Raw genomic sequence first — 14,730 nt, forward strand, 5'->3', positions numbered from 1 at the left:
TAATGCATAATTTAACAAATTTTTTAACTAATTTCGATAACAATAAGAAAATCATAGCTGAAATAAACAAGGATTTATATTAAGCATAGTTTAAATTTGTTTAGAACAAAACAAAGAGTTATTTTCATAACAAATATTGTGCATAAAGATTAGGTTTTAGATATGTATTACAAAAAATATCAATACAAAATAGTTTTAGGCAAGTTACTGATTAAGTTTTTGCTCGAAATGTTCGATGTACTGGAACAACCAGCGGGAGAAAACATTCATGTAAGCATCCACGCGAGAGATGACATTGAAACTGGCCACAGCCGGAGGTGGACATTCGCCGGCACCAAAGATGCTGCGCACAAAATGCTCACAATGGAATATGGCAACGATAACATCCGATTCGATGACATCCAAGCGCATGGCCAGCTTGGCCAGAGACTCGGCGAATTGTTTAAGCACCACGTACGTCTTGCTGCTGAATGCGGCTGCAAGAGAATGAAAGAGCGAGGGATAGATTTAAACTTGAATAAGAAAGAGAGAGAGCTATAGTGAAGAATTACTGGACTGTCGAATGCGAGAGATGACAAAGTAGCGCTTCAGTAGCTGCTCCGCTGGTTCGGTGAAAACCACTTGACGCTGTTGTATCAATTCGAGAAGCGTGCGCATATCCTCAATGCAGATGTTGATGCCTTCGGGTTTCTTTTGGGCATCGCGCGTGTGCGCGTGCAGCACAAAATTCCACATGGACGAATTGGTGGGCTCATCCACATAAATGGGCAGACCAAAGATGCTGGAATGGAATGGAAATTATAAATATATCCATATCATGTTGTGCCTGCTACTCACGGACAAAGCTTGGCAAAGGCCGTTGTCTGATTGACGGCATTTTCTGGCTGCCAATATGTCCAAATAGCTGCTTCCAATGGCAATTCGCTCTGCAGCTGCGGCACTGGCAAAGTATTGTTCTCGATGGCCTTCTCCAGCTCTTCGGTTTGATCGCGTGTCAAGCGATTCCAGTCGCCGGCATAGTAGACACCCTGCTGCGCCATCATCAATGGACTGGCCTGCACCCAATTGTAGCGGGCGGGCAAAGCGTTGAACGTGGGCTGCTGTCCACCTTCGTGGGGACCAATGAAACGCGGCGCCAATTGGCCAATGCTGTTGAGCAGACGATTCGTCGCACAGCTGTCGTTACAAATTACACATAACGAAATGGGCGGACGCAGTTCGTCCAGCTCAATGCTAACCAGACTGATCAGCAATGCCATCTTCAGGTACACATAACACTCCATGGGCACACAGTCTTGACTGAGTTGTGAGCTCAGCGCATAGACGAATGCATAATCCGAGAATTTGCCACAGATCAGAGTGTATAGCTTTTGTACGCTGGGCGGCATAAACTTCAAATCGACGTCAACATTGCAACGCTGCGCATTGTCCTTAACAAACATTCTATCACGTGGCAGTGGATCGAATGGGTGAGATCGTGGATCTGGCAGCCAGTTGGCATCGTTGCGTTTCTCCAGCTGAAACAGAGACTCTTGACTTTGCTCCGATGGCTCCACGTCCATGTCCAATAGCGGCGGACTTTGCTGACATGATGACGCTATTGTTGCCGGGCCAATTCGACGCGCTGTTGAGGAACTAGCATTGAATTGTAGCGTAAAGTCGCTTGCTTGACTTGACGCACAGTTCCACAATGAACTGGAGGACATTTCTTCGTCGTCGTCAGCAGAAAGCGGCGAGTTTCGAGTGGAGGACAATCTTTTGTGCGGCACATCGGGTACGCGAAAAACAGATTCGCTGCTGCTTGGTGGAAAGCTGAGCACCGACTGCGATGGCAACTCCTGCGAAGGCAGCGACAACATCTCCAGCATTGCATTCGACTGTTGACTGCTATTTAAACGCTGTCGTTTACGACGCTACAAAGAAATTCAATGAATCTTATAAGTGAAGAAAGTATAAGCATAGAAAACTTACGTCCATTGAGACCCAAGATTTGTTGGTTTTCAAACTGGGCGTTGACTTTGCAAGCGATGCTGCCAAATTGAATGATAGACAACTGGCACGCAAGTCGACTCTACTAAAATTGAGTTTGCTGCCTGTCAAACTATCTGCAGACGACTCCAAATTGATATCGGCTTCGCTACCCTTCAAACTGTTCCCTGCGTTTGGCTGAGATGCATCCAAATCGAATGACTTACGACTGGATGGCAACTGGTCATCATCACGTTCGAGTTCGACTTGCGAATCAACTGACATTTCCTTGTCCAGTGGCAACGATGACGGCGCTTGCGAATTGTTCTTGGCCATGGCTCCGAGTAGCTCTTGGAAAAACGAGTCATCATCATCATCATCAAAAACATTCGGGTTGATCTCTGATGGCAATGAACTCGCTTTACTCGACATTTGTTCGCGATGCAAACGTCGCTCTTGTAAACGCTTCTCAGCAGCAGAAATCGGAGCAGCAACTTGCCTTTTCTCAGACGAATCACTGCGATTGAGGTCGAGCCTGGGAATATTGGCATTGGAATTGGACAGCGTTCGCATGATGGGAATAGCAGTCAAAGGTATGGCGACATCTGCTGGCGGCACGAAATCCACAGTAGCCTTGGTTGGAGCGCTGGTTGCTTGCGGCGATGATGGCAGCTCCTGAAGCTCAGCTGCAGCTGGTTGCTCCACGGATTGCAGCCATTCGGTAAGAACCTTTTGCTTGTTCACACACTCGATGGGCGTTAGATTTTGACAGCTGAGACGCTGGCTGACCAATTTTGGAGGCTGCTCTGCGTCCAGATCTATAAATGCCAGCCAATTGTTAATTCTCTGCTGGTTGGAAAGGCGACTCACTCTATTGAGTTTTGGTTGGCACAGTAAATTCTTGCTGCCTGAGACAATTGGTGGTGTTGTTGAGGCAACGGATGATGTGACGCCGCCTTTGCTGGAACTGCTAACTGAAGGACTGATATTTGAACTGCAATGAAGTAAAATATATGTTGAAGAGCCTTCCTTAAAAAGATTTATTCATTGGCTGTGCTTACAGACTGGAAAAGCTGCTTGTGAGCTCACCAACCACTTCGATCGGTTCCTGCCTTAAGTTCTTTTCAGGTGACATGATTCAAATTGATAGTTGATCGAAGTGCTATTGTAATAACCGGTGACTTGATAGCTGGCGCCCAACTTCAGTTCACAATCATGGGTATGTGCTGCAATTTGGCATTTAAGTTATGTTTGTTTAGAAGACTGTTTAGTATTTACCCCGTAAACGTATTAGAATTGGCCTGTAGACGCGATTTGGTTGTCGGCTTGTTGTCTCCACAGAGGCGCTGGGTAAAATTGCAATTATACAATAATTCTCAGTCACACGCAACTTTTGATATTCGCTCATGGACTGTGAACAATTGGGACACAAAGGCGCTGCAAGAAAAACCAAGAAAATTTAATAAAGTGTCTATCCAGAGATTAGCAAAACACTTGCCTTCTGTGGAATTGCTTCGAATCGCGTTGCGTTTGCAGTTGCCGCTGCAGTACCAAATAGATTGCAAGCTATCAATTAAATTATAAGAATTTTAAATGACTAATAAGTTAACAAAAACTCTTTCAATGATAGATATTGACACCTCTAATAAAATACTAGTATATATAGTGTTTCTAGCCTTTAGTTTTTGAGAAAGTTCTGACCGAAGGATGTGCTCGACTGTTGAAGAATTTACACATCTACCTTATAGAGTTCCACATAAATATACTCTATATACATAAATATAATAAATACCCTTCCAAGAGTATGGTTGTACAAAAAGATTGCCAACTATTTGTGAGTGAAAGCAACTTACACCAATATTTCTGGAGGTGTGTAAGCGGAAAGGATGCCGTGTACTAAGGAGATGCCCAGTGGACAATTGTACTTGGTGGGACAGAAGATCAGACACTTCTGGAGCGGAATGTCCAGCAGACGCCACTGGGTATGCAACTGGGCAATATCTATGGCCTTGGGACCGTTGTTGCTGTTCGCCTTGAGCAAGTCGCGCACCAGGCCGTAAACGGAGTATTTGACGGCTTCGTCAAACTGCAAGGGTTCGCGATAGATGAAATGCAGTAGTTGTTGACCGTGCTTCACTAGATCCGTGTAATCAAAATCGAGACGAATCAAAATCGGAGCAAGTGCCTCCTCCGGCTTGCGCGTTTCCGTGTAATTGTTCGTAAACTTTGCGACTGCTTCTTCAATCAAGCCGAACAACTCCGTATCACGGTAATACTTTTCAATTAGTTTTTGCTCATGAAATCTAAATTCAAATTTGGAATTTAACTCATCGCAGACTCCTTTAATTTCCTCTTTACTCACTGGCTGTAGCGTTGTGTGGTATTTCCGCTGCTGTTTGTATTATCCGAAGATTGCGTTGTAATCGAGGTACTAACATTAAACATTTTTCATTTACTGGCATTAAACAGCCAACAAAATTGAGCAAACTACTTATTTCTATATCAACAAAATTCGAATCCAGCTCTATGCGCAAATATTTGTAAAGTATGGCAGCACTATTCAACGAGAACAATGCTGCCACCCAGCAAGCAAATATTGCAATCGCAATCGTTATCGAAACGAGCACATGGCAATCTCCGATAACTGCTTCAGCGATAATACGCAAAATTCAAATCGGCAAGAAGCGCCAAGCCAAGAAAGCGTGGCATCGTCGAATCGTCCCCATTGCTTATGAAAGTACGTATGTACAAATATTAGAAAATTTATTCAAAGATCTCTATAGGTATTAAAAAAAAAGCTTCATGTCCTATAATATTTTTGTTTTGTTTTACACAAGATTTATTTGATAAACATTTCATGTGTAAAAATATAGCAGCTCTTCACGCTACCCCACCACACCATAGTTCCATTCAATGCACGCTTAAAATTGATAGAAAACGCTTTCGCTACTAACATATAGAAATTTACACCAAACGTAAAGTATCAAATTTTAATCGGACATTAAACAAAACGTTATTTGTTATTTGTGTGTTGTTTTTATGATGTTGTGGATTTTGTTTTGTATCTCCTTAACGGTTAGACTTGGCAACACGCTCCAATTCGTCTTTCTTCTTGATGGCGTACGAGTTGGATGAACCCTGAAAGAGAAGGAAGTGAAAGCAAATTAGATAAACTCATTTATTTAAATAAATTCATTAAAAAGGGTTAAATTATTATTTGTTCTTTTACGTTTCTCGTGTGCACAGATGAGGTTAGCATCCAGCACAAGGATAATAAAAGAGTTGATTAATTACTATCGTCCAAAAGCGAGTCTGCATCAATATCCAGTGTCATGACGCAGAATTAGACTGGACATAAAGAGATGATTCATTTACTCAATTAACAATATTGTTCTTCTACGTTTCTCGTGTGCAAGCCGAGGAGTTGCACAACAAGCACAAGGATAATAAAAGACATTGAATTTCTATTGTCCAAAAGCGAGTCTACGCCAATATCCAAGTGACATGACATAGAATTAGACTGGACATAAGTTACAACTGGTAAGTGATCTAATAATTATGAAGAATTGTTCTTTTACGTTTCTCGTGTGCCAAATGAGTGTTATACATGTGGCACAAGGATAATAAAAGACATTTATCGTTGCTATCGTCCAAAAGCGAGTCTGCGTCAATATCCAATGACATGACGCAGAATTAGACTGGACATACTTAGAAATCCATTGTTAAGTAGTGTGAAACCCAACTGACTAACTGAATAGTGTATATATTAATGATATTTACCTTGGCGGCGTTGATCAGCTCATCAGCCAAGCACTCGGCAATGGTCTTGATGTTTCTGAAAGCAGCCTCACGGGCACCAGTGCACAGCAGCCAGATAGCCTGCAAAAAGTAAGAGACAATTTAATAAGACATTCAAAAGAACTCAATTCGAATTGCGATAATGTTGCAAATGTTTCTTCAGTTCATACGGCAAATGTCGGCAATTTACACATTGTACCGCTACGGATAAGATAGATATATATTTGTTATTGCCCACGTTATAAGAACGCAATCGCAGTGGGAACTGCGCACCATCGTAGTGGGCAGATGACAAATGGAATCATGAATGTGAACGGAATTTTTACCTGGTTGACGCGACGCAAGGGCGACACATCCACAGCCTGACGACGGACGGTACCAGCACGACCGATACGGGTGGAGTCCTCACGAGGTCCAGAGTTGATGATGGCGCTGACCAAGATCTGTAAACGGAAATAGATTCCAAATTAATATTTTGTACAGAATGTCAAGCAAAGTGATGAAGGAAGTGGAATCAAGTGTGGTTTTAAGTTCCAAGAGAGCGGGAAGAGGAGTTATGAATCTTCGAGCACTAGGATATTAAAACCTTTTCGTTTAATATGAGTCCATTTAAGAGTATGCTCAGTTTGCGGCACAGCAATCAAGCCGCCTGGCATTGAGGAGGACTACAATGGGGATCAATAGTTGTTTTTGTTGATTTTTGAACTTTATTAAGGAACGCATCTTTTAGCCAATGCCCTTAAGAGGAATAGTATATCATGGGTTTTAATGTAGTCCACTTGAATACCACACCAGCGTCTGATTCACTGATGCGGTTTTAGTCCTGGACATAATTTGGGTGTTTCAGTTTCGGATTAATGTAGTTTTAAGTTCCAAGAGAGCGGGAAGAGGAATTGTGAATCTTCGAGCACTAGGATATTAAAACTCTCATTGATATTAGTCCGTTTTGAGTTTAGATGCTCAGCTACAGTCTGGCAATTGAACTGTCTAGCATTGAGGAGGACTATATAAGTGTTTCTTTTGTCATATTGTTGATTTTTGACTTTATTAAGGTTCGCATCTTTGAGACAATGCCCTTAAGAGGAATAGTATATCATGGGCTTTGATGTAGACCATTTGAATACCACACCAGCGTCTAAATCACTGATGCGGTTTTAGTTGTGGTCATCAAAGCAAACATCCATTATTTCTGATTAAAGTGTGGTTTTAAGTTCCAAGAGAGCAAGAAGAGGTTTATGAATTCTTCAGGCACTAGGATATTAAAACAATCATTCACTATTAGTCCTTTTAGAGGATGCTCAGTTGCAGCAGATTAAATATAAACTGCCTGGCATTGAGGAGGACTACAGAGAGTAAACTGAAGAGTGCGGAATTGTAGTTTTAAGTTCCAAGAGAGCAGAAAGAGGGCTAATCTTTGGGCGCTAGGATATTAAAACAATCATTTGTTATTAGTCTAATTTGTAAAATATGCCAAGTGCAAAAAGGAATTTGTAAGTTGCCTAGCATTGAGGTAGACTAAATTGGGAAAGTTTCTTCTATATGCTTGTAGTTGCAGTTGCAGTTGTAGTTTCAAGTTCCAAGAGAGTAAGAAGAGTTGTGGCTTCAAACACTAGGATATTGAAACAAAGTTTAATCTGCGTGCACATTCTACCTGTCGTCCATGTGGGTTATATTGGTCAATAGACGCAGTTTAGCATGGCACGCTATAAGCAAATGTACTATACAGTATAAATAGTATGTTTATATACTGAACATATCTATCTCATTTACCTGCAGTGGGTTCTCGCCGGTGAGCAAGTGGATGATCTCGAAGGAGTGCTTGACAATGCGGCAAGCCATCAGCTTTTTGCCGTTGTTGCGTCCCTTCATCATCAGCGAGCAGGTCAAACGCTCCACAATGGGGCACTGGGCCTTGCGGAAACGCTTGGCGGCATAGCGACCAGCCGAATGGGGCAGATAGCGAGCGAACTTCTCCTTCACGGAAATGTAATCCTGCAGCGAAATATCGTTGACGGTGACATCATCGCAAGACCAGCGGCCGAACAGCTTGATCTCAGGCAGTTCGGTGGTGGCAACCACATTTGTGTCGAGGACAGCCTCGGCAGCCTCGGTCTCAATGGGTGCCGGCTCCTCGAAGTTCTCCACAACGTTCTCAGCTACTTCGGCCATGCTGCAAAAGAACACAGAGAAGACGCGGGTAAAGTAAAAGCCACTTACTTATATATGATATATAGATAGATTTCTATTTATTGTTGTTGATTTTTGAACTTTATTAAGGATTGCATCTTTTAGCCAATGCCCTTAAGAGGAATAGTTAATCATGGCGTCTAATGTCGTCCATTTGAATACCACAACGGCGTCTTAATAATTCCACTGCTGCGGTTTTAGTCATGGACTTACGACAAAAAACAAAATATTCCAAAAAAAATAATGAAACACGTGTGATCAACACACCGCAGCAGCCACCGCACACAATTCACATACACAGCACACACAAACAACAAAAAAAAAGAAAAAAATCAAGCACCGTATTTAACCTCAATGGTGTGTGATTAAATTGTAATATTGCATTTTTTGCAATTTGTGTAAATGCATTTTGCACAAATTATAGCTTGTTGTTGATGGCCACTGCGCTTCTAATTGATTTGCTTATGTTTTTATGTTTATACACTTTGATTTTGATATAAAAATCTTACATTTTTCACGGAAGAAATCGGGGTACGATGTATGCGCAAAGACGTACGCCTGAAAAAGAACATGTTGTGGCAGTGTGCGTCAATGCCACAAAAATTGATTTCCGGCTAACATTAGCAGGGTTGCATTTCAGTGTGTAGGGCTGCAATGAAACACTAAATGACAAAGTTATCGAATGTTTCAATGTGTGTAAACATATGCATCTCTATGGCATTATCGATATCGAAGAATTACAAAGTGTACAAATGTAAAATCAAGCTATTTATTTGTTATTTATTTTTGCCATTTATTTTAAAATTGATACAAATAATTTTGGAGTATTCGCAAAATCGTCACACAAATTTTGTTAATTTTCATGATGTGTTCAGCATACTTAATACAGTTGATAACAGATAGTTATCGATAGTTTTGCAGATTATCGCTCCAAGTTGGGAGCAACAATGAAAAGCAACAAAAACAACATGATTGTTGTTCAAAATCACCGGAAAACGTACGTTCCTTAATTTTATATCAATTTGCAATTGTTTATAGAGTGGCGCAGATAATACGCTAAGCATTTAATGTGAAAATGACAACCGACGAAAGTATTATGACGGAGATGCTCGGTAAGTTAAAGCAAAGCAACGCAAGTGCAACAACTACAGCTGGTTTTTTTTGTGTGCTTGCTTGCAGATCGCGCAACGAACCCGGCTAAGGAAAGCGTCGATGAGCTGGGCGTGCAAATGTTTTGCATTGTTGTGCGCAGCAACAATCAATTGGTGCATAAAGCCCAAGAAATGATTGTGGCCAAAGTGCGCTCCAGCAACGTAACCGAAGCAACTCGAGCAATTGCGGTAAGTCTCTCTCATACACTGACACACACATGCAGTGACATGCTTACTGCCACACACAAAAACACTCACACAATGAATTTGCCTGTTTTGCGGTTTCTGATTGCGCTTTGTCACACAATCTCCATTTAGCTGCTAGAGGAATGTATGATGCAGTGTGGCGACGACTTCCAGGATGAGGCAAGCAAATTTCGCTTTCTCAATGAACTGATACGCCTGGTGTCGAAGAAGTATTTGGGCGCCGAGACGCCGCATGTGGTGAAGCAACGCATCATGGAATGCCTGCTGCTCTGGACAACCGAGTTTCCACAGCGTGTCAAGATACGAGATGCCTATGATATGTTGCGCAAAGAGGGCGACATCGATCATGTGCAGACGGCAGCGGCGCTGGCCAAGCGTCAGAGTGTGCTTAGCACCATAGATGAGGCCATGTTTGCCAAGCTGATTAAGAGCAAGGATCCGGAGAATTTTAAGCGTGCCAATCTGCTGCTGCAATATCGCATGGCGCAGGAGGCGCGACGCAATGATTTGCTCGCCCAGCATCGCATTATGCTGCAGGAGGTGCAAGAGACGATGCAGTTGCTCAATCAAATGCTGGACAGCTATAATCCCAGTGATCAGGACGTCAACGAAACAATACACGAGCTCTACAAGAGCTGCATGAAACACAAACCCATTTTCCAGCATCTGCCCGAGCTGTTGGGCGAATCGGATTCCCAGCTTATAGGTGAGTTTCGGATAAATAGGTTGCTAGTTGTGTTATAGTCATATTGACAAATCGGACCTCAACGATACACTGTTGGTATTTCCCTAGAGGTTTTACGAAAAAATTTTAAATTTTACTAGTTTTCAAATAACAAAGTTCAAACAACTAAAAACTAGAATTAATACGTAATGTAGATTTTTCGAAATTAAAGTGTTACGAATATTCTTAGTATAACATTTTTGTAATACTCCAAACTAAAATGACTATTTACATTTAATCTCTTACCACTTCTTCTTAAAGTTATCTAAAACGTTCTTTTTCATTCACAGAGGACACGCTGGAGACAAATGGTGAGCTGGTGGCCACCATGACGCGCTACAAGCAGCTGGTGCCGTCGCCCACCAAGTCTACCTCAACTGCGGCAGCGCCGCTAGCATCAGCAGCTGCAACAGCAACCACAACTGGAGCAACGGCTTCCACCAATGCAGCTTTGCTCAATGAGCTGCTGGGTGATCTGTTGATTGGCGAACAAGCTGGTCAAACTCCAGAAGCTGCCGCCGTGCAAACAGTTAACAACTCAAAACTCAATGTGCTGGCCGATTTGAGTGATATTTTCAGCAGTGCGCTAGCGGAAAGCGAGGACAAGCAACAGCAGCAGCAGCAAAAGAGTGCCGAATCATTTCCCAGCAGCGAGCTGCTGGAGCCGCAAGTGTTGAGTCCTAAGAAGCGCAATTCCAATGGCAGTGCTGATGAAAGCTTGGCCAATGGCAACTCAAATGCTGCAACAGCTGGAGCTGCAGCTGGTGGCGTCAGCAGCCGCAAGATGCCACAGATCGATATGCTGAGCGAGGAGATGTTCCAGCAGATACTGCCAGCCCAGGATCGTATGGCCAGCTTTAAGCGTGATCCGGAGAAGATGACACTCAATGATTTGGCACGTGAGCGCATGCAGGAGGCGCTGGTGACGCCAACGCCAGCTGCTGCTGCTGCTGCTGAAGTGACGGACGATGTGCCATTGTTGAGCGCAAACGCAAGCGCCACTGTTGTGCCTGAAACCAGGGAGCAGAAGGAGCCAGTGGAGCCAACGCCAACAGAAGCAGCTCCAGTTGTGGTTGAGGCACCACCGTTGGCACCCAAACATCTCAGTGAGATTGACATTGAGTTGGATAATGTGCAGGCAACGGGCGTGACGCGTGTCGTGCTGGACGACGATGATATGCACTTGAGCCTGAACTTCACCGAGGATCGGCCGAGTCGCCACGTCTCGGTCATTGTGATATCGGCCCAGAATAAGAGCAGTCAACTAGTCAAAGACTTTCAGTTCGAGGCGAGCGTGAAGAAGGTGAGCAGACAACCAGACAAATTGAAAATCTTCATATCTATATGACTTCCGTTTACTAATCCTGTTCTTTTTTTGTAGCCCTGCAAGGTGCGTCTTTTGCCGCCCACGGATAACGCGATGGCAGCTCACAAGTCATTCCGACCAGCCATACCCATCAATCAGGTGATGCTGCTGCTGAATCCAACGGGAAATCCTGTCGATGTTACCTGCATTGTGGGTTACAAGTTGGGCGATGATCCCGATCCCATCAAGGAGTCAATTGTCGCCAAGGGCATTGCCTATGTCGACTAAGTGCGCTAATTTTGTCAAGTCAATTTTTAATTTCGTATTCCTTATAATGTGTATGAATTCGTTTCTCTAAACCAAAAAAATCTAAAAGTGCGAGCGGTGCAGCAATATTTATTGTTTCTCCCTTTCTCTGTCTCTATCTGTATTGTGCCCATCCAAAAAAAAATTATGAATTATGATGTATTTATCGGTACTTATCGTTTTTATTATTATTATTATAATTATTATATATGTATACGCCTATAAGGTTCTATTAAATCGCATTCCCACAAACACATATATATTTATATATAATTCTATATATATATATCAGCAATAATATATTATTATAAAAAAAGTGTATGCAAAAATGTCGCTACAAAAGCAATATGCGCATTTTTTTAGAGGTAGAACCAGATCAGTTCTGTGTTTAGGTTTTGTTTTTTTTTTCTTTTTTTTTTTGTTTCTTTTTGATCCAAAATGTGTCGCCTCGGACCCAAAACTGTCTTGCCATCATCCTCCCCTCGCGTCTCCCCAAAGTGCATCTTCAATCAATTTTCTGCATCGGAGCTGCCAAAAGTGTTCCTTTCTCAATCTTGTGACTAGGGAATTTTGGTAATTCAGCAAATTGTATGTTCTTTGTTGTTGGTGGCCAAAAAAAAGTGCAACACACATTCTCAATATTTAGATTCAGTTCAGTTTTCTTCGTTTTTGTTTTGTTTGTGTTTTTTTTTTTTGCCCATCGCTGGTCAGCCATCCAGCAGGATTGATGAGAATCGTGGAGATGCAAATGACTCGATTATCTTGACCTATTGTTTATCGTGTGTGGATTATATACATGTCAATTGTGTATGTCAATTAATTGTTTGCTCGCATTAAATTTGTTGTCTATAAATTTTGTTGTTTGCTAGTATTATTAATTTAAGAATTACTATTCATAAGAAATAAACAATACGTAAATAAATGCAATGTTTATAAAGAAAAAACTAACTAAAAACTGTAACTACTTCAATCAATTAATTGACAGTTGAAATCTGAAGTAATTTCAGTTTGTGGTTAATTTCATTATAAACATTGCGTTTTTTTAACGATTCGTATGATTTCTTAAGATATTCAATAGAAGAATAGATGCCTGTCGCAAACAATTAATTGGCATATTTTACTGTATGCATATACATATATATGTATATATACTATATAAATTAATTGCTAAACCACTAAGGCCTACCTCGCCAACCTATGCATGAACGACTCTAATCGGCGACAATTTCGTCTTTAAAGGATAGTGCCGTAATTGCCTTGCTGTGGCCCGTATAATCGCGCGCCAATGCTTTGGTATAGAGCTTCCAGAGGCGCGCAATACCATCGGAGCTGGCCGTGAACAGCCATTTGGAATCGGCACTGAATGCAGCATCCCACACCCAATAGTTCTCGATGGACAGTTCGCGCCATTTGGTGAAATCATCCGTCTTCCAAATGCATGCGGTGCCATCGCCCGATGTCGTCACCAGCAATCGCGAGTCTGGACTGAATTTGCAGCGCAATATTGAACGACTGTGCGCCTGTATCTTCTTCTTGGGACAAATGATGCTCAGTTTCTGGTGGGGATTAATGCTTAGCTGCCAGATGTAACAGTTGCCCTTGTTGTTTGCCGCCGCCATGTAATGTCCATCCGGGGAGATGGCCACATCTTGTATGGATGCGTCCATTTCGGGCACCAACTGTTCGTGCTCCTCGGACTTGACGTCCCACAGATAGACGCCGCCATTCTGTGAGCCCATTGCAATTTCCACTTGATTGGGATGCAGACAAGCCGCATTTACAGGCGCCTGACAGTCAAACACACGGGAACAATGCGGCGGAGCAGAGATCATGTCCCAGATGCGCACACGATGATCCTCGCCGGCGGTAAACATCCATTTGCCCTCCTCCTGGAAACCTAATCGTGTCACATTCTTTTGCACACCATCGAAATTGATCACCGGCGCCGTGCAATTCGATTCCAAATCGTACAGTCGAATGCATTGATAGCCACACGCAGCCAGGCGTGTCTTGTCCGGCGTACGATCCAGCGCATTCACTTGCTAGCCATAAGCGATAAAAAGGCAATTGCAGTTAATTGTGTCAATGTCTCAGATTCGAGTCTCTCCACTTACCGAGGTCTCCACAAAGCGCATGGTTTTAATGCAGTTGCCGGTGTGCGCCTGCCACACTTTAATGGTGTGGTCATAGCCACCAGTGGCTAGTATAAGCTGGTCTTCCGTCGCTTCCATTGCGGCACAGTTATTGTGTTGTTATTGCGTGCTAAACTTGCACATCGCCGTATTTAGAGTTCTTTATGTTTTCGTTTTTTTTTTGTTGAGAATTTTGGATATTCTGGACTGGAGCCAGCGTGACCGCAACTGAAACACCATAATATACTAAATTAACTTTCAAAATATACTAAAATATACCATCGTTTTTATCCATGGGGTGGTTACTCTTGACTGCGAAACATTATTCGCAATTTTCTGGAATTTTTAAGAAAAAATAGTGTTTTTTAAACGCCTTATTCCATTTTCTATTATTAAAATTCATTGTGAATAATAGTTAAAGACTACCGATAACAAACGTAATAACAGTAAACCATTAATCGATAATTTATTTGCTCCGCATGTCGATATTTGCTCCACCGCAATGCAAGGATTCGTTCAGCGGTTCAAAAACATGTTGGTTCTTCAAATTCGAAGTTCCACAGGGAACAGATTGTTTAGGTGAACAATTATCCTTTGGCAGGTGTAGTTTTATTATTTGCTGCCCTTTCAAATTTTATACAAGTCAAATTATTAATTATATATTATTTTTTAGTCGAAAATAAGTTAATTTCTTTATTTCACTTTCTTATCATCATCACAATAGAATCCATCTGTTATAAAAGTCGTTGTATTCGATGATATTCGTTGTGTCCTTGTCGTTAAGAGTGGAACACGTTTCGAAACTAGGACATGCTCCATTTAGCATAAATTCTCTTATACTCTATTTTCTCCTTTTCTCTCTTTAATTTGTTCACTTACTTCTCTTTTAACGAAATCTTTAGTTAACCGTTTTAGGTATGGGATGCTTTTTGCCAGATTTAGAACGTTTTC

The 14,730-nt window shown here is 42.1% G+C and overlaps 5 protein-coding genes and 7 non-coding genes across 13 annotated transcripts; 1 reads left to right on the forward strand and 11 right to left on the reverse strand.

Moving 5' to 3' along the window:
* Positions 1–41: 41 nt before the first annotated feature.
* LOC117569417 (uncharacterized) lies at positions 42–3,405 on the reverse strand. Its single transcript, XM_052008663.1, has 6 exons — positions 3,247–3,405; positions 3,030–3,194; positions 1,972–2,962; positions 838–1,913; positions 552–781; positions 42–476 (listed from the first exon to the last, which is right to left on the reverse strand). The coding sequence occupies exons 2-6, from the start codon at positions 3,101–3,103 to the stop codon at positions 205–207; spliced, it is 2,643 nt and encodes an 880-aa protein (XP_051864623.1). The 5' UTR covers positions 3,104–3,194; positions 3,247–3,405; the 3' UTR covers positions 42–204.
* Positions 3,345–4,792, reverse strand: LOC117569419 (uncharacterized). The gene is made up of 3 exons (XM_052003761.1): positions 4,331–4,792; positions 3,822–4,271; positions 3,345–3,534 (listed from the first exon to the last, which is right to left on the reverse strand). Exons 1-3 carry the CDS (start codon positions 4,411–4,413, stop codon positions 3,345–3,347), a joined length of 723 nt encoding a protein of 240 aa, XP_051859721.1. The 5' UTR covers positions 4,414–4,792.
* A 152-nt stretch (positions 4,793–4,944) lies between these two features.
* LOC117569426 (40S ribosomal protein S5a) lies at positions 4,945–8,573 on the reverse strand. The gene is made up of 5 exons (XM_034250588.2): positions 8,463–8,573; positions 7,537–7,936; positions 6,093–6,209; positions 5,749–5,847; positions 4,945–5,106 (listed from the first exon to the last, which is right to left on the reverse strand). Exons 2-5 carry the CDS (start codon positions 7,933–7,935, stop codon positions 5,038–5,040), a joined length of 684 nt encoding a protein of 227 aa, XP_034106479.1. The 5' UTR covers position 7,936; positions 8,463–8,573; the 3' UTR covers positions 4,945–5,037.
* LOC117578342 (small nucleolar RNA psi28S-1192) lies at positions 5,184–5,327 on the reverse strand. The gene has a single exon (XR_004573376.1). It is a non-coding gene; the product is annotated as a small nucleolar RNA psi28S-1192 (small nucleolar RNA).
* On the reverse strand, positions 5,355–5,499 carry LOC117578341 (small nucleolar RNA psi28S-1192). The gene has a single exon (XR_004573375.1). It is a non-coding gene; the product is annotated as a small nucleolar RNA psi28S-1192 (small nucleolar RNA).
* On the reverse strand, positions 5,533–5,677 carry LOC117578343 (small nucleolar RNA psi28S-1192). Its single transcript, XR_004573377.1, has one exon. It is a non-coding gene; the product is annotated as a small nucleolar RNA psi28S-1192 (small nucleolar RNA).
* LOC117578340 (small nucleolar RNA psi28S-2876) lies at positions 5,914–6,058 on the reverse strand. The gene has a single exon (XR_004573374.1). It is a non-coding gene; the product is annotated as a small nucleolar RNA psi28S-2876 (small nucleolar RNA).
* On the reverse strand, positions 6,448–6,604 carry LOC117578338 (small nucleolar RNA psi18S-1854). The gene has a single exon (XR_004573372.1). It is a non-coding gene; the product is annotated as a small nucleolar RNA psi18S-1854 (small nucleolar RNA).
* On the reverse strand, positions 6,786–6,941 carry LOC117578337 (small nucleolar RNA psi18S-1854). The gene has a single exon (XR_004573371.1). It is a non-coding gene; the product is annotated as a small nucleolar RNA psi18S-1854 (small nucleolar RNA).
* Positions 8,010–8,171, reverse strand: LOC117578339 (small nucleolar RNA psi18S-1854). Its single transcript, XR_004573373.1, has one exon. It is a non-coding gene; the product is annotated as a small nucleolar RNA psi18S-1854 (small nucleolar RNA).
* Positions 8,574–8,890: 317 nt separating the features above from the next.
* Positions 8,891–11,905, forward strand: LOC117578094 (ADP-ribosylation factor-binding protein GGA2). The gene is made up of 5 exons (XM_034263261.2): positions 8,891–9,065; positions 9,133–9,293; positions 9,423–10,017; positions 10,326–11,338; positions 11,417–11,905. Exons 1-5 carry the CDS (start codon positions 9,029–9,031, stop codon positions 11,627–11,629), a joined length of 2,019 nt encoding a protein of 672 aa, XP_034119152.1. The 5' UTR covers positions 8,891–9,028; the 3' UTR covers positions 11,630–11,905.
* A 423-nt stretch (positions 11,906–12,328) lies between these two features.
* LOC117578095 (protein LST8 homolog) lies at positions 12,329–14,011 on the reverse strand. Of its 2 annotated transcripts, XM_052008669.1 has the most exons (3): positions 13,762–14,011; positions 12,834–13,689; positions 12,329–12,414 (listed from the first exon to the last, which is right to left on the reverse strand). In XM_052008669.1, the coding sequence occupies exons 1-2, from the start codon at positions 13,876–13,878 to the stop codon at positions 12,859–12,861; spliced, it is 948 nt and encodes a 315-aa protein (XP_051864629.1). In that variant the 5' UTR covers positions 13,879–14,011; the 3' UTR covers positions 12,329–12,414; positions 12,834–12,858. The 2 variants fall into 2 exon arrangements, with proteins under 2 accessions (XP_051864629.1, XP_034119153.1); XM_034263262.2 differs by having other exon boundaries at positions 12,329–13,689.
* Between the last annotated feature and the right edge of the window lie 719 nt (positions 14,012–14,730).

This window comes from Drosophila albomicans, chromosome X, assembly GCF_009650485.2.
Source record: "Drosophila albomicans strain 15112-1751.03 chromosome X, ASM965048v2, whole genome shotgun sequence".
NCBI classification, from domain to species: domain Eukaryota; kingdom Metazoa; phylum Arthropoda; class Insecta; order Diptera; family Drosophilidae; genus Drosophila; species Drosophila albomicans.

Bases quoted from the DNA above. Each gene is read 5' to 3' on its own strand.
- LOC117569419 (XM_052003761.1), bottom strand. From the start codon at position 4,413: ATGTTTAATGTTAGTACCTCGATTACAACGCAATCTTCGGATAATACA. The intron at 4,272-4,330 runs GTGAGTAAAGAG...ATTTGAATTTAG, and splicing joins ACCACACAACGCTACAGCCA to ATTTCATGAGCAAAAACTAA. The intron at 3,535-3,821 runs GTAAGTTGCTTT...TTTAATTGATAG, and splicing joins ACACCTCCAGAAATATTGGT to CTTGCAATCTATTTGGTACT.
- LOC117578095 (XM_052008669.1), bottom strand. From the start codon at position 13,878: ATGGAAGCGACGGAAGACCAGCTTATACTAGCCACTGGTGGCTATGAC. The intron at 13,690-13,761 runs GTAAGTGGAGAG...GCTTATGGCTAG, and splicing joins TGCGCTTTGTGGAGACCTCG to CAAGTGAATGCGCTGGATCG.
- LOC117578094 (XM_034263261.2), top strand. From the start codon at position 9,029: ATGACAACCGACGAAAGTATTATGACGGAGATGCTCG. The intron at 9,066-9,132 runs GTAAGTTAAAGC...GCTTGCTTGCAG, and splicing joins TATTATGACGGAGATGCTCG to ATCGCGCAACGAACCCGGCT. The intron at 11,339-11,416 runs GTGAGCAGACAA...CTTTTTTTGTAG, and splicing joins TCGAGGCGAGCGTGAAGAAG to CCCTGCAAGGTGCGTCTTTT.
- LOC117569426 (XM_034250588.2), bottom strand. From the start codon at position 7,935: ATGGCCGAAGTAGCTGAGAACGTTGTGGAGAACTTCGAGGAGCCGGCA. The intron at 5,848-6,092 runs GTAAAAATTCCG...TACTTTTTGCAG, and splicing joins CCTTGCGTCGCGTCAACCAG to GCTATCTGGCTGCTGTGCAC. The intron at 5,107-5,748 runs GTAAATATCATT...CTTCTCTTTCAG, and splicing joins AGCTGATCAACGCCGCCAAG to GGTTCATCCAACTCGTACGC.
- LOC117569417 (XM_052008663.1), bottom strand. From the start codon at position 3,103: ATGTCACCTGAAAAGAACTTAAGGCAGGAACCGATCGAAGTGGTTGGT. The intron at 1,914-1,971 runs GTAAGTTTTCTA...ATTTCTTTGTAG, and splicing joins AATCTTGGGTCTCAATGGAC to CGTCGTAAACGACAGCGTTT. The intron at 477-551 runs GTAATTCTTCAC...ATTCTCTTGCAG, and splicing joins CTCTCGCATTCGACAGTCCA to CCGCATTCAGCAGCAAGACG.